Source organism: Pagrus pagrus (assembly GCF_965226575.1).
Source record: "Pagrus pagrus genome assembly, chromosome: 10".
Lineage (NCBI taxonomy): Eukaryota > Metazoa > Chordata > Actinopteri > Spariformes > Sparidae > Pagrus > Pagrus pagrus.
In genome coordinates, this window is record NC_140194.1 from 21,585,149 (window position 1) to 21,602,919 (window position 17,771).

General features: G+C 43.9%; 1 protein-coding gene across 2 annotated transcripts in view; it reads right to left on the reverse strand.

Moving 5' to 3' along the window:
- The window catches only part of cttnbp2 (cortactin binding protein 2), an 87,956-nt gene that overhangs the window by 24,673 nt on the left and 45,512 nt on the right, over positions 1 to 17,771 (reverse strand). For both annotated transcript variants that reach the window (XM_084364844.1, XM_084364845.1), the window contains exons 4-6: positions 10,961 to 12,389; positions 6,582 to 6,887; positions 1,928 to 2,027 (exon numbers count right to left, since the gene is read on the reverse strand). In XM_084364844.1, coding sequence (XP_084220970.1) covers positions 1,928 to 2,027; positions 6,582 to 6,887; positions 10,961 to 12,389 — 1,835 coding nt within the window. The remainder of the gene's footprint in view (positions 1 to 1,927; positions 2,028 to 6,581; positions 6,888 to 10,960; positions 12,390 to 17,771) is intronic.

Here is a 17,771-nt window from a genome sequence, read left to right on the forward strand (position 1 = left end):
CAGTGTTAATATGTAAAGTCATCCAACGTGTGCTATACCTTCCATTTTTGACTATAAACCTGTAACTGAAAATCAGGAATATTTCAAAAAACACAAATATCAGCGATCACATTGAATAATTATTAAATACTGATATTGGTTTTAAATCAAATAATAAAAGATCAGGCCCCAAAACACACACACATCGCCGCACTCGCTGTACTCTACATACAAATAATGAGCCCTAGAGACAAAGAAATATATGTAATAATTTGCACACACATACAAACTAAAGTTCTGAGTCCGAGCAACACGTGCTCAGAGACAAGGAAAGACATCAGTCAGAGAGAGGAGATCATATGAGGAAAACTGAGCCTGTCTGCTAACACGACCACTGAGTCACAACCACAGAAAAAAACAGTTATAATAAAATAAACTCTCAGTGTGTGTGTGTGTGTGTGTGTGTGTGTGTGTGCGCGTGTGTCAGCATGCCTTCTGGATACCCCCCCTCTATAAATAACACTGTGATCAGATATTACAACACTGCACATTCCCCAGCTGGTCCTGGGCATCGTGTTTTTGGCATGCGCGCACACACACACACACCCCCACACACACACGCACACACGCACACGCACACGCACACACTCTAACACCCCCACCTCCACCAGAACTGACAGAGCCTCTCTGGCTGTAAACTTCAGGTTCATCCCGCCAATACATCAGGATCAATACATGTGATCGGAACTGACTTTGTTAATAATGAATAAGGTGAGCTCAAGTGACGTCTGAGGAGGGGAAACTACCAATCAGCAAGCTGCAGACATGAATGTCAGCTGGGTTTATTTTAGCTGTGGGAAATCACCCCATTAAGCTTCGCAGCCTCGTACTGTATGCCACAAAGCCACCAGCTCATACTGGTGTGGTGACAGTACTGAGCAGACATGCTGGCACTGCTTTAGGCACCGAAACCCAACGTGGTTAGTGGCAGCGGCCTCGTGGTCAAATTTCACACATGGCAGGTTCCAGCTGTGCTCGTCTCGCAGCAAAATATATGATGAGTCATCATTTGAAAACACATAAATCACTGTTATAACACTATAATACTGTCCCAAAAGTGTGAGTCAAGAACACTTTTAGAGCTCTAAGACAACATTAAATGAAAGGTATGTTCGACAAGGCTAAACATGGAGTTAGTGGCGAAACAGTCAGCTGATGAATCGTTGAGTCGATCACTGGAAGATTAAGCAAAACCAAATCACAAATCCTTTTAATCCAATCACATACATTTTATAATTTAAATGCACCAGAAATGTCCTCATTTTAATATGTTATCTTCTGTGATTTGGTTGTTCTGTACACCAGACATCTACTGCATGTCTGTCAGCTTCAAACCACGGGCTGAACAGAAGTTTCCTCATAAGCTTACATTGTGAAAGAAGCGGCTGTTGAATGGTGGAACGTTTCTTTGAGCGTCTTGTATTAACATACAGTTTTATATCACTGTGACTCAAATATATTTGGTTTTTAAACTGCTGCTCAGACCAATTAAGCAATCTGAAGATGCCACCTTGAGATCTGGTAACTTACAATCACCATTTCCAATCAATTTTATAGACCAAAAACTAATATATAGACCACTAATAATGCAAAAGGAATTGACAGAACTGTTGCAGCTTTAGCTTAAATCCTTATGCTGGTCGAACTGCATCTGAAGGATGTAGGTCATGGCACACAGGCAGAAGTATAATTTAATATAACTCCCAGCCGAATGATAAAAAATCCATTATAAAATATTTAAAAGTTGCCGGTTTGGCCTCGAGGGTGGGGGAATAAAAGAGTTATCTGACATATATTTCTCCGCAGTCTCCCTGCTAAGTGTGAGCATGTGTGAGGCAGTTCAGGATGGAGGAGTACCACTGAAAGAAGACGACTCATGAGAGCTCACCTGCTGTGGCCGTGGGCGGCAGCAAAGTGTAAAGGTGTGAATCCGTTTTCATGCGATACATCAGCAGGTGATCCCGAAGACAGCAGCAGCTTCACACACTCTGACGGAGAAAGAGAAAGAAAGAAAGATGATGATGCGGAAGCCCGTCTGTTGTACGCCGTTAAAATTAACTGTAACCGTAGGTGTACATGGAAGGAGGCAGAATTAACAAAACACAATAAGCACGGCCTAAAATATCATAAAAACTACCAAAACATCTCAGGTAACGACCACATTCATACACTGTACAGCAAAACTTAAGCACTTCCTCATTTAATCAACAATAATTACCTAAGCATTCAACAACTACATGTTCCCGAGAGTTTTAGCCACAGAGGGGTTCTTTCATCCTGAGAAGACAAGTCGTCCAAATTTTACTCTCCAGTACATCAGGAGAGTACCCATTTATCCATGAATGAGAACAGAAATCCCCTGGAAATGTTCCAGCTTATCAGTAGGTCTGATGAGAGAAACCTTTTATGAGGAATCACACTGAACATTAAAAACAAGTGGAACAGAAGTGGGGCAGGACTTCAGCCCAGCAAAAAACAGTTTACATGTTTATCACTGTACCGCACATCAGGTACTATAGACCCACCAGAACAACATACATAATGAATACAGGGTGAACTGGATGTATTATAGTTGTAGACTGATCGGCCCTGGCTAATTATTGGGGCCAATACTCTGCATTTTCCTGATTATCGGTATCAGATTGCTGATAAAAAAAATAAACTACATTAAAATTGTGCTACTTCGGCTCTGATGCATTAGCCTCTCACACAATGTCCCGCCCACAACAACATCTGATGAGTAATAAGTCACAATTAATAGCCTATAAACACTGAATAATGTGAATCTGCAAAGTAACCAGTAACAATTTATCATTCTTTATCATTTATCATTATCATTTGTCAATTTATCAAATAAATGTAGAAGAGAGGATACCTCAAGTTTTCTTTGTGTAATGTAAATGTTTTCAGCGTTTCTGTGCTGTACCTCTTCACATATTCAGTGAAGATCATGCAATAAAGTTCATCGTACTGTTGGACTACCGCTGCAAAGTATAAATAAAAACACCTTGATCTGTCATTACGGGAAGGTTTGTGGTTTTTCCTCTTTTCACATCGAACAATTGACCTTCTGCTTGTGGTTTAAACGTAGAAAGATGTCTGAGTGCCGGTTTGGGAAACGAAGGAAGAGAGGGAGGCGAGGTAAGTGGGGCTCAGACAATCAGATCAGATGAGCAGGAAAACTCTCGGGAGAAGCAGAGGACGATGAAATATTGATGTGTGTTTTTGTGTGTGTCCCCTCTGTGAACGTCCACCTTTAAGCCCTCAGCACAGCTGTCCTTCAGCTGCATTAGTCATGTTCATGGCTCAACGCGCCACAACTGACAGAGTGTTACTAAACATCTCAGCAGGGAAGCAGATCCTGATAGACCTGCAGTGTGTGTGTGCGTGCATGCGTGTACATGTGTGTAAATGGGTCTACATGCATTAATTATTCTGTGTGTGTGTGTGTGTGTGTGAGTACGCTTTGCACTGCCGGTGTGGGTAATTTGTGTGTGGGTGTGTGTGCGATCTGAACGAGCTCGGAGCCGACATCCGTGCTGAGGTTACAGCCCTGACATGACGGCCCATCTCATTTAATGGCAACCAACATAATGGGATCAGCCGCCGCTCATACAATTACAGGATTTACAACAGCACATGCAGAGTGTTTATCAGCACCGTGTCTTTGTCCTCACACTGCATCTTCTTCATCTCGCAGCTCAAGGAACATCCAGATAACTGCTCGGTAATACTACTGAATGTTTCAGGGGTTGGCTTTATAAATCAGTTTAACCAGTTTGCCACTAGGACAACAAGAGCCACAAAACACAGTGGGCTAAAACAAGATAATCCTCTGAGGAAAACATGTTTTGGACATCCCTCACAACCAGCTAATCCGACGCTGGGTGGTACGTTCCAGTCTCGTCAGTTTGGTTCATTCATTGAGCACAATATAACTCCATAAGAATGATTACAATACAATATTTTTAAGTGTTTGTTAAACATGCTATGAAATTATCTTTACCGTTTGTCTACTGTACGCAACGTTATTGAATTTGAATCTTCTTTGCATAACGTTAGCTTTCTGGCAAATAGCTGAGCCTAAGGATTCAATGAGCTGGGCGGACAAGTTTATTTCTAGTTGCTAAGTCGTATCTAAGGTCTGATCTATTTACTGGAGTAGTGAACAACATTCCCATTACATTTTCTTTTGCTCTTTTTTAACCTTTATTTATTCAGGGTTGGTTCACATACACATACACACCTGGAAGCTGCCCAGTACAACCACAGTCTGATCTGTTGGCCACAGAGCAGCTCCACTGGAAGAGTTGAGGTTAAGGGCGTTGTTCAAGGGCACCTCAGTGTTGGTAATGAGTGAAGGGTAGGTGCCGTCTTTCACTTTCCCCACCCAGATTTCCTGCCGGTGAACCGGCAACCAGCAACCCTCCGATCACAAGTTCGTTTCTCTAACCTCTAGGTCACCACTGCCTCAAAAGAACCTAATGGGGTCGTAATGATCGTTCCAGCTCGTTGTGAAGCGCCCATGTGTTGCTAGGGAAACGGAGCTACTGCTTTTGAATAAAACTGTAGGTTTTGATCACAAAACAAATTATACGTTAATGGTCCTAATTTGACAAGTTCTTTGACAAGTGACCATGGCTCTTCGAGGTGTCCATTATCAGGAATTAATAGATGACGTGGAGTCCAGAACCGCCAGGCATTATCCCTTACCGATCAGTTATTGCAGGTTTCAGATGTGTTATACTCAAACTTTATCTGAATCTCCTTTGAGTCTGATGATAATAGTAAATGTGTTTCATTGTGTGTGTCTAGTTCAACACACAACTTGTGTGATGATCAGTGGAACTTAAATATAATTTGCAAATGATCTCTAATGCCTGGTTTACACTCTATATACATACAGGGAAGAGAGAATTAATTCAGGGTTTAATTCATAATCTAATCTGCCACCTACATCACTTGAACCAGGGTCAGGGTTGTTCCTTTTGACGAGTCCTTGACCAAACGATTCCACATGAAAATATATATCAGATCGTAAACCTTTTCAGGACCCTGGCCTGAATTTTCTTCACTAAAGCAAGTGGAGCTGCATGAGAAGGGGAAATCCTTTATTCAAACTGGGCATTAGCATCTCATTTTCTTTTCACAAAAGGCCAACAAAAGAACAAAATCATGTTTGATTTATCTGAAATGACAATCTCAGACCATGTTTCTGCAGAGCCCGTTAGCTGTGGTAAGACATCAGGTGGCAGGGTTTGTTCTGTGGTCAGAATCTCTCTTAGCAATGTCCTGCTGTTTGGTGTCTGGAACATCTGAGTCATGTTCCTTCTGAAGGTTTATTTTGAAAGATATTCAATCACGTATCACCCACTGTGAGCTGTTCTTAAAAAAGGCAAACAACTGAATGACTAAAACAGATAAATAAATCTCCTCCGTGGAGGCGTGTAGGGTCTAACCACTGAGTGTGTTCACTTATCAATGTAAACACTCTTTCTACTCTACATTTAATAGAAAGTCACTGGAGCGAATGGCTCCTCTTCAGCAATGATCTGCGTTATGTTTATGCAGCTCTACACAGTCACACCTGAGAGAAGAACCTTATTTAAATGCCACTCTGTGGTGGCAGAGGGAGAAGCCTTATCACAGGTATGTTTACAGGAGTTCATTCAAGCTCTTTACACAGTTTGTTTGTGCAGGTGAGAATAATATAACCGAGTCTCATGAAGACACAACTCCTTGTAGAGAACTGTGGGTTTGTGAAAACGCACGACACCAGAAACACAGAGAGCAGAGGGAGGTTATCGTAACTTTGTAAACACAGCGGTTGAGAAAATTAATCATGTGGAAGTTAATTTGAATGTAACAGAGAAACAAATATTCAGCGGCTAATAGCTACACTCAGATATTTATACATAAAGCTTGACAGAGGTGAACAAGAATTAATGCACCGTCTTAATGAATGCATTCGTTTCCCTTTTCCATTTTCCTTTAATGTGCAGTAAAAGGAAAACGCTGAATAGCAGGAAAAACACACAATATAACCATACTGTATATATTATATATGTATTCAGAGACTGACTTTATGATCATCATTATGGTGGTGTATTGCGATCCTCATTTCATTCAGCCACGCTCATGGAACAATCAATCCTGTGTGAGACCTTTGTTTGTTTCATGATGCATCGCCCTCTCTTTATCAATCAATACCAATCAATACAAGCCACTGGGCATTCCTTGAAGACTACTCTTTAAAATCAATCAGCCAGCCAACCACTGACCAAAACCACAGACAGGGATTCCATTACCACCGGCTTCACCTTCACTTTAAAGTGTATATATATATATAAATATATACAAGCGTGTGTTGCTTTGGATGAGATGTTTGCTGTCCGGGAACTGCTGAAAGATACACACAGGAACATTCTGCATCCACACGATGGCATTTAAAAGGACTAATTTATAAAGATATGGCCAGAATTCTAGTTTAAGACATAAAAAACAAATGAATTAACATTAGGTGTTGACGTTATGTCAGTTACCTGTGTGTCCATTCTGAGCAGCAGCAAACAAGGCAGAGGTTTGGTTGTGGTTGTGGTAGAGGTGGTGGTCCTGGTCAAGATGATTGGGTTTGTTCTCCATGGCGGTGGTGGAGGTGGTGTTGATGGTAGAGGTGGTGGTAGTAGTGGTGGTGGTGGTGGTGATGGTGGTCGGGTCTGGTTGGTTAAGCAGCATTGACAATAAAGTGACATTTCCCTGGGAAGCAGCTTGGGGGAGCAGGGGGCGCCCGCCGTCCAGGGCAGCAGGCCCACCGCTGCTGAGACAGGAGACTACGGAGGGACACCAGCCTGCAGGGGGGAGGAGGAGCAGGAGCAGCACAGGTTAAACTAGGAGGAGGAAGAGCAGGAGGAAGAGGACGTTTCTAGAAGTGCTGGGCACGGGAGAGCGAGGGTGCAAGAAGGTGGACGGGTTTGAGGGGAGGAGAGCACACTTCAGTTCACACGTACTGTAGTACAGGCTCTTTTGTCTGAGCAGCAGGCAGGAGTAACTTAAAAAGAGACCGGAGTTAAATTAACATTTACAAGGTAGAAATAGGAGCAGTGGTTTTATTAACCCCAGCAGCCGGCTATTTGTTTAAGGGCCAGTGAGTAAAAGCTCATGTTGTGCAGCCTAAAAATTCTTCAGATCCCCATATAATCATTTTAAAATTCAACTAGAGATCCCCGAATGGAAAAATACCAGATTATGTTAGGCTGAATCTGAATCTACTTGTTCTAGGAAAAGAAGCGATACCACAGAAATCAGATGTTAAATCTCTGAAAAGAAGCCACTCAGTTTGTTTCTGTTGTTGTAGCCTGAAGCTATTCCTGTCCAAATCCCAGGTGGTGGTTGGTTATGTTATGAACAAATCAGTAGGATTATTGGAGGATTATGGGAGAAAACAGGTAGACAGGTTAAGCGACACACTGAGGTTCTGTTTCAGATTTAGCTGGAACTCATCCAGCGACACCGTGGTTCAGGCTTCACTCACTTTACTCAGCCAGTGAGATTTTCTCTCCCCTTCAGATCTGCTGCCAGAAACATCTGTTTAACCAAAACTCCAACCTTCGATTTTAAGATTCAAAAATAAATCGAACAGATGTAGATCTAGAAGCAGATAACCTGATGAAGGTCTAAGCACTGAAACGTTGTTGTCAATACATTTTAATGCAAGTGAAGGAGACAGTGAGTCTTTTTCCTGATTTTGCCGGCCTTTGGTCTTCTCCTACGCACCTGTCGACCCTAAGGTGTGTAAAAGCTGCCATGTAAATCATGGCTAGGTTGCCAGGAATTTCTTTCCTTAACCGGCAGAAATGGGTTTCCATACACTCTGAGATCAAGAACAGAAAATGAACAATGATTTTCTGCACACCACCAGCTCATTAGGATTATCCCACCAGCATGTTTGCGTTTAAATGGAAAGTTGAATTTGAACTGCCTCGGAAAATAAAACTTAAATTCGAAGCTCTTCCGAGGTTTTCTCTCTAATAAAACGTCTGTAATTAAATCAACATGTGCTGCTGACAAAAGAGTCTGTCATCACATCTGATTAAGAGCGAGATGATGGAAAGCATTCATCTTTCAGTCCAATCATTCATCCACAATATTCACACAGTGGACAAATTAAATAATACATTATTCTGAAGGATACTGTTGCGTTAACACAGCATTGTTTTAAAGGAGTGAGCACATCAAACAGACGAGCAGATAAAGTCAAGAACATAACAAAGACCTGATTACTAAACCCAACAACTGCTACATAAACAGCTTCGGCTCTACTGAGAGGTGTCATGCTAAAGGCTAAAGATGCTCCTGGATATATATGCATGTTCTGAACTCTGAAGGTCAAAAATGTAATAGGAAAAGGCAGAAATGTGTCTCAGACTGAAGAGAGACATACAAAAGAGACTAAAGGACTAAGGAAAAAGTGTAGCTGAGAATCTCAAGGACACAGATAATGATAACGGCAGCCGTCATGGCTGCACTGTCTGTCTGAGGGGGTGGTGGTGGAGAAAAGCGCAAAGGCTAAAAAAACATATGAGGCTGCTGACAGGTGAGACTTTGGACCTGCTTTGAAACTATGATAAAAATGTCTGGGGAAAAAGCCGGATTTCCCAGAACTACATCACAGAGTCATCAGATTGTAAGAGAGAGATGCTGTAAGCAAAGGCAATGAAATCCGAAAGGTTGCCAGCACTGGTGTTAACTCTATTTTTACATGAGATCCGGGTACAATAACAATCCTCTTAGATGGCCAAATCAGATCTGAGCAATTAAATATTGTGACTAATTACAAAAACATGGTGTTACTCTCCAGTGTTTTTATTTAGGGCTGCAACTAAAGATTATTTTCATTGTATATTAAAATGTTTTCTAGATCTATTGATTAAGCATTTGGTCTATTCAATGCGATGTCTTTAAATGTACAAGTACAAACCCAAAGCTCGATATGCTATAAAACAGAGAAAAGCAGGAAATTTCCATATTTGAGAGGTTGAAGAAGTCAAACTGGGCATAAACACAAGCAGCCAGACGATCAGACAGTCAGCAGCCAACAGTTCAATGTGCACAAAGTTCTGATGGACTTTGCTTTCTCGTCCAAACTTGTCTGACCATCTGACCACCTGTGTTTCTTGATGTTGACATGGTCCCTGATCTCAGGAATTGTCTTGCTGAGAAGTGGGAGATCTTCGGCCCTGTTCAGACCTGGAATCAACATCCATCCTGAGTGATCTGATCACAAGGGTACAGCTCAAAGTACAGGTGTGGACACCCCAGGATGGACTGAGGGTGCATTTGAGGGTGCATCTGAACACTCAGACCACATTCAGAGGTGGACTGATCTGCATGTGACCGCAACAAACATTAAGTTGTTTCTTTCCTTGTATAAAATGCCACTTGGTCGTGAGATCGCTGTACAGTTTGTCTACTTCTGTGTTACCGGTGGAGAAAATCCCCAGACTCCCAAAAAAATTGCACAATTTTGTGAGTTGTTGAGTTAGTAGAAACTTTACAAACTTAGGGAAATGCTGACTATGACAAATTCTTAATCATATGCACCATCTTGCAAATTCAGCATTAAATGCAACTACTTTAAATAGTTTCTTTCTTCTGTTTCAGCATCGCTGTACCAGGAATTTTTTTTGCTACTTCGTGTCTAAAGTGCCAACATTTAACAGCTGTTTGAACACTCTTTCAACTGACTTCACCATTCACGCATAATTTGTGAAAGAATACAACATTTTCTAAAACTGTTAAATTTATACAAATACAGTAAACAGACGTGGAGAAAGTTTCCAGACTCCCTTGAAAAATTGGGCCTTCTTGTAAATTCGGCAAATGTTCTCCATTAAGTTATTTCTTTCTTTGAGTTAAAACATCATGCACTTTTGTCCCAGGGATGCAAATGATTATTTGCATATCAAGTGAGGAAGTGAAATCGGATCACAAGTGATGCATGCTGAGATGCATGTTAACGCCAGATGTGATCGATGGACTAAACTGTCCACATCTGATCAGATCACTCAGGATGGATGTTATTATCAGGTTTGAACAGACTCATAGTAAGAACACCAACGATGGCCAAAACTATGGAAATAGGACCATAGTTGTAATACACTCTGTTACTCTTTAATCATACTACACAGTACAACCAAGCATTGTACTAAAAGCACATCACAAGATAAATATAAACGCCAACATTTACATGAAAACAACTTCATTTCATACAGACAGCCGTCAATGACAGGTAGCAGAATGGACAGGAGGCCAGAGGGATGAGTTAATAGAAGCTGAAACAGGAAGAGTGCAGGTGGTAGAGGAGTGGACATGGCATGCTACTGGAGGATGGAAAAGGGAAGGGGAGGAGAGAGCAGCCTCTGGCATCAGCTTCAGAGAGGACAGGGGGTTACTGGTAGGAAGGCCGACTAACCAATCTGAGTACACTAGAGGAGAGAAACATCTGCTTTGCCTCAGTTCACCCTGACATGGATAACCTCGAGTCTCTGAGGCACATGTTAGCGACATGTTGTCACTGCCCGCTGTTGATACTCATTACGACAGGGCTAATGTGACAACATGGGAGATGGAAGGTGCCCAGAGGGAGGACATATTAAGGGCAGGGAGAGACAGACGAGTAGAGAGAGGATGCAGTGAGCGACATCAGATCTTGCAAGGTAATTTGGGGTTGAGGGACAGAGTCAGTGACATAAACTGAACTGACCCATGTGCTATTCTGCGCTGCATTCCTGTGGTTAGACCAGATCCCTGTGACCTGATTGCTATGCTAAGCTATGCTAGGCTAGTGCCATGGAAAGACAGTCAAAGGAAAGAGGCAGTGGGGAGCACTGGAGGGAGATGGAGAATGGAGGAGCCCCTTTACCTGATGCTGTTGCCAGGGGGCTGCCTGCTGAGGCACGGGAGCTACGGGAGGATGGAGCACTAATGGAGGAGGAGGTGGAGGGGGGGTTTATGGAGGAGGGGCTACTGACAGTGGTGGCAGGGCTGATGACGGGGGGGCACTCTACGCATGCTGCTGCCGGCTGCCGCTGAGGGCCCCGGCCAGGCCCCGGGGAGCGGGAGGGGGAGCAGGCACCCACCTGAGAGGCCGCCAGGGCTGGGACCAGGTCCAGGGCGGGTTTGGGCGGCAGCTGGGGCGTGGCTGGTTTTAGCCCCACCCCAGGGGAGCGGCTGCTGTCCCCCACCCCCTTGATGGATGGGTGAGGAGGAGAGGGGGTCTGGGAAAGCCCTGGCTTTTTGGGAGGGATAGGGGGAGGGTTTCCCCGGTCGATCCTGGCCACCGTGGGCGACTTGATGCCGATGGGATGGCTCAGGCGGCCGGGAAAAGGGCCTCCCTCTGAGGCAGAGTGGGGCAGGCCTGGACGCAGGGGTCCGGCACCTCCTGCGGGAGGGCTGGTGAAGCGCGAAAGGACCTGTGTGACAGTGTGGCGTGCTTGCTGCTTGGCGGCAAAGTTGTCCCGGTTGGTGGGGGAGAGGTCACGGGCTGGGGGACTCTGGGATGCCGTGCCATTTTGGTCCTGTTCCTGGAACTTGTAGCGGGCTGCCTGGACACGAGGGCTGACTCCGCTGGGTACGCCGTGAGGGACCTGGCCCTCTGAGCCATTCTCTGTCTGTGCCAGTCCTCCTGAGCTGCTGTGGACGATCCCACGGCCAGTCGTCTTTGGCAGACTCAGACCCACATAGTTGGCTGGGGTCGGTTTGACGGGTATAGTGAGGGGGGTCTTCTTAGGACCCTCCACCTCAGTAGGGGGCAGGTCCGTTTGGCAAGACGCTGTTCGAGAGCTGATGGGCTCTGTGGCTACAGAAACAGATGTCACAGCTTTAGGTTTGGGTGGTGGGCTGGTGGCAGCAGCAGGTTCTGCTCCAGCAGCAGGCTGGGCGACAGCAGCGCCATCCTTCCCATCGCCCTGTTCAGTCCTGAGCTGCTCCACCTGCTGCCGCAGACTGTGGCTCTCGGTCTCCTCGCGGCCCAGCCTGGCACGCAGCTGTTCCCGCTCTGTGTCAAACTCCGACAGCTGCTTTTCCATCTTGGCCTCCATCTGTTGGCTACGCTGCCGCTCTGTAGTCAACTCCTCCTGCAGCCGGCCAGAGGTGCGACTCTCCTCATCGAGGCGAGCCTGGAGCTCGTCAAAGCGCTGCGACTCCTCCACCACCCGCGTGGCAAGCTGCTTGCACTCGCGCACCAACATCATGACGATGTGCTTGTTCTTCTCCCGCTCGTCCTTCAGCTGCGCCGTCAGCTTGCGGTGCTCCTGCTCCAGACTCTGGAGCTGCAGCTTCTCCATCTCCAGCTGGAAGAAAAATTCACACAAAGTCAGGAGACAGTTGCAGAGAACAACGCAAACATCTAACACACAAAAAAAGGGTACCAAGAGATCATAACATGGGTTTGAGTTATCTTAGATGGGCTTAGTAGAGCTGCACAAACACACAGCCTTTAATCTAGTGATGAAATGTTTTGTCAATTAATCGCTCAATGGTCAACAATTGTCATAATCGATTCACTGTTTATGCCAATTATCGGCAAAGACTCCCAACTACAAAAAAAAATAAAAAAATTGACAATTAAATAACTATTAGCTTCAGCATGACATTTGGTCAGATACAAATAAATCATCTTCAGTTAAAGAATTAACAAATGAGTGTCGCTATCAACCACTGACATCTTTTCCTCTCCTTTTAATCTGATCATCTGCAACCAATCAAACCACCACCCACACAGACTACATGTTGTACAAGCTCCATGAACCTCACATGTATGCGAAACATACATCATCCCTCACATACATGTCACACACCTCAGTCGCAACCACCCGTCTCACCAGCAACCTGTGACACACTGCGAGTCTTAGCGCACTGGGCGTCAGGCGGATCCTGAAAATATCATCAATCACCAGAACAAACACAAAAAACTTTGGCTACAAACACAGACTTTCAATTTAGTCTGTAATTGAGTATTAGATAGAAAATGAAACCGTTTTCATTCTGGAGTGAATACTGAGCCATTTGAAGCTAAAATGAGGCGGAACAATTTTCTCCAGAAGCACATAGACAAGCGAGATTAATCAAATGAGCCAGACACAAAAAGCTTGATTAAACAAACAGGCAAGGAAGATGGATAAGCAGACAGTTAAAACAAATAGACACTTTATTAATCCATGCGTTGGCTTGGGTAAAGAGTCTAATTTATCCTTTCACAGAGGCACAGAGTCTCTGCATACGGTTGAATTTCGATGACTTGTCAAAGCCCGGGCTTCTATATCTGGAGCGCTGCTGCTATTGTTAGCTCAGAGCCGGCTTCACAGAGGGTAACGAGGCTTAACCGGGGCTCTCAACCCAATTGCCAAGACCCTGTCGCTCTAACAAGCCTCAAACAAAAGAGGCGACACCCCGTCACCCCTGTCCCAAACGAGACGTCCCTCCCTCGGCTCCTCCACTCCCCCGCTTCCCCCTCTTCCAGCACCATCAGAAAGTGCATATCAGCAGCAGCTGATGCTGAGGAGGAGCGAGGGGTTAATAAGCTCTTGGGGAGCGCCAAGGGAACACCAGTCGTTACTCAAAAGGAGGTGCTACAACTAGCTGCTAATTGGGTGAGGATTATGTCTGTTGTAAGTCAGCCTAATGCCTTGCAGGAACACATTTAGGGATGCTGTAAAGGTTGTGGTACACTGTGCAGTGTAGAGTGAAACCAGGCAGGATTAAGACAAGTTTAAAATATACAGGAGCAAATGTCACCACTGATGCACACTATGATCCAAATGCACTGCTGGAAAAGCTTTGAACATCTTTCAACCTCTAACCTAAAGGGACCAGACTCATGATTTTGGAATTGGAGTAGCTGAGTCCAATCATTTCTTCAACCATCCAAAATCGACAATCTGACATCTGACACACCGAGTAGTTTGCGTGTGGAGGTGAGAAAGTAAGCATAGTTTGAACTTCTCTCTCTATTTCAAGCACAACACTTTGAATGTCTTCCAGGAGAGATTGTCTGAAAGTGTGCACCGTTATAAGCCATCAAGAGCGCCACATAAAAACATTTTTATTTCATCAGGAAAGTGCATGAAGTCTCTTTTTAAGCATCTGCTTCACATTCATATAGTTCCAAACATCCACAACCGGAGCTGTGAAATACAACAAGTTATCTACAAACGAAAGCAGCTACACAGCTTCCTCTGAAGAGTAACTGCAGACAGGAATGTTTCTCCCCTTTTCAATCCGAGACGGGGATCTGACATAGCAAACACTAAAGCTTTAGATGTCCCTTAATCTAAGGCTCTCCATTAGGCCAGCACAAGACCCATTTCATTTCTTTGAGGAAGGACTTTACAAGCCTTGGAAGTTTTCACAGCAGTGGTCATTCCTACTCCATCCCGACATTTGTGAGGTAAACTGTTAACTTAGTATTCTACATGGTCTTTTCTGCTGGATGGTGTTGAACTCATCTGTGGTGTAATCTAAGAAGGGATCAGCTCTTTTGCTGGATGACCCTGCAATTTTTCCTATGTGGCAAGAGTCCCTGAAGAAGACTGCCACTGAATCAAAGAATAAAAAAATTCTTCACATTCATGAAAGGATTGTGCTGCTTTTGAAGTTGCTAAACATGCACAATTGAGACAAAAGTAAATCATGTCATTCTCAAACCACCTGCAAAGGCTCCTGCGAAGCAAATGACATCTTGGTGCCGGTAAATTGTTAATATTTTGTTAAAGCACCAATAGACATCCCTACAATATATATTTTCTTTGTTTGATCAATGTAATACAATAGAGTGGTTCACCTTTCCTCCTGTAATGACAACCACAGCAGAGTGTGTTAAACCTCAGCTCATTCTGCCATCATCCACAGCGTGAAATAATAATGAAATTAAACTGGAACTCATTTTCGTGGAGATACCTCGCAGGCACCTCAGTTGGACTCGCTGCTCCCTGGACCTGAGATCCTCTACCGCTTAATAAAATATTTACATAAAGCTTACAAGTTGAATCTTTCCTTCGAGGTGTATCCTTACACCTGAAAAGCTGCAGCGCCGAGGTATCAGCGAGCATTGCGGCAGAATAACGCAGCCAATTCAGCGACTGTGAAGAATTGTGGATGAGAGAAGAAGGAAGCGAAGGAGGAGGCCAGGGGACTATTTTAAGATGAAGGAATTTCAGCACCGGCGGTCGTGACCTTGCCTCCAAATTCAGCCGTGCAACATCTACAGCACTCTGGCAGCGTGTTAACCCACAAAAACAGTGTTTCTTCATCACTTTTCTTGATTCATAGAGGAGGACACGAGGGGGTGGGGGCGTCTTCATTATGCCCATAAACCAATTCACAGTGTATTACATATAACCGCCTGCCTGCCTTCAGCCTGCCTAAGACCTCATGGATAATTCAACAACTTACTCACAGGAGAACGTCAAGAGTGGAAACGGGATGGAGGGGATAAAGATAGCACGGACAATGCCGGTGAAATTTACTCTACCCGGCAACCAGAAGATCCCTCTGAGTGCACAGAGCCTGTGTCTTTAGCAGTGTTGTTGTTGTTGTTGTTGTGACATTGGTCACTTTCAGGGTTCCAACAAAACCATTATCCCTGCCTGACTGCCTCGTACATGCTGTTGACAGTTTAGGTACAACTGTGTAATCAGTGGTGACATGGTGATTTATTCTGTGCTAAAGAGGGCAAACGGTTGTTTTGCGGTTGCTGCCGCTCTGTTTACACACATTTTTAGGGTCAAGTGAAGCAAATCTCTGAAGGTCAAAGTCGTCTTGCATTGCCATGTTTCTGATCAGCATCGAGAGTGATTGTAGAGGAGCGGAGCAGGTTTCAGCTGAAATCTGGACCTTTTTAAACAAACATTTGTGATAAGAACCCCGAATAACTCAAAACAACATGCTGTACATACCAGTCATTTCAGGCTATGTCCAAGGTGATGCAGATACATCTGAATAAAGAAATATGGAAAATATATCTCCTGTCAGAAGAAGCTATGTTTGTGTTACGCACGAAGCTTGCAGACGGTGAGCGATGGACAATATTCACAACTTTGATTAATTTTATGCAAAACCCTTTTTGCCTCTTTTGATCAGTTCATCCTTACAGACTAAAGGACTATAAATTATAAAGGAATAGACACAAATTCAGACTTTATGACCGCTTCAAAGTTAGTGGAGTCATCACTTCCATCTGTCTCTTTTGCTTAAGGTGCTGGAAAGTGTGAATGAATTATTCTTTGGTTTCTCTTAAATGATCTCAACGACTGAATTTTGGCAAATCTAACTGATCTAACCATTTGACAACCTGAGAATGAGACTCAAAGAAACAACTTTCTTCAGAATAGTTTCAACATTTTGCCTGCATTAGTCCTACATAGTGTTGCTTTAATTGCTCAAGTTAATCTATGCACACTAGCCTGCCTCTCCTTTCTGTCGTCCAAAAAACACACCTCATGTTTTGTGATTTCTTTTCACCTGCGATTCAGTTGTCATAACAGCAGATGTGCTGCATGTAGAGGAAGCTTGTTGTTAATTATGTAGCCAAATAAAACCAACGTGCACCGGACGACCTCGCAACCACCAGGTGTACTTACAAGTTTGTACAAAACATCGACATTAGTCGGCCTACATTAAACGGGAGAGGCTGCATCATAATCAGTGCGTTTATAGGAGGGATGTAATACCAGTCAGTGTGTTTCCCTCTGCAAAGCATGTGTGATTGACAGTAGATGTGGGGGGAAGAGCGAGGGCAGATCGTGGATGGCATCCATCTCGCAGATGGATTAAAAAAAAAAAGAAAAGCAGCCTATAAAATGCTAAGATGTGCTGCCAAATATGCTTGGGTGGCGGTTAATATACCTGGGCGGCCCGCCCAGGTAAAATATACATGTGGGAAACACTGAACAATATAACGGCAAATCCTATTAAAAAAGGATTAGTCTATTGCTGCTTTAAGTAATATACAAATGTAACATGTTACTTTTGTAGCACGCCACCCACAACACCATTAATCATGCACCAGCAAATCAGGGGAAACCTGTGACTGATGCAGATACTGCTGAGATCATCCTGACAAGTGTCATGCTGCAGTTCGGTTCCTTCCATATCCACAGTGTCTCTATCAGAACAATTGTTCTGGTTTGAACACCTGAACACAGAACTGCACCATTCCTCCAATAACATTCAGAATGGTTTACTCACTATTGTTGCATTGGGCATGTTTTGTTAAATCAAACAGGAATGTTAAAATGCTAAACGTAACAAACACATGCTGTTATGGACACCATGTTATGAGGGTCACAATCAGGTCAGAGCACACTGAAATAAAAGCTGAGATAGTGTACATTCACATTTAATGCAGGAGAGCAAACACACACTAAACCACAAACCAAAATCTCTTTAACCAGCTTTCCTGTCAAAGCAGCCACTTCCTACCTCTCCCTTCCTTCCACTCCTTCATTCTTCCATACCTCCTCCTCCTCATCTGTGTGTGTGTGTGTGTGTGTGTGTGTGTGTGTGTGTGTGTGTGTGCGGTTAAAAGTTCCATTTGGCTCAAAACTGTATCATCTCTGTTATTATTACAGTTCAGGGACAGAACACGCACACACACAGTATTTTCTTTTCTATTACTCACCCACATTCATTCTGCCAGTGTCTCATCCAAACACTTTCACACATTCATATTCCTC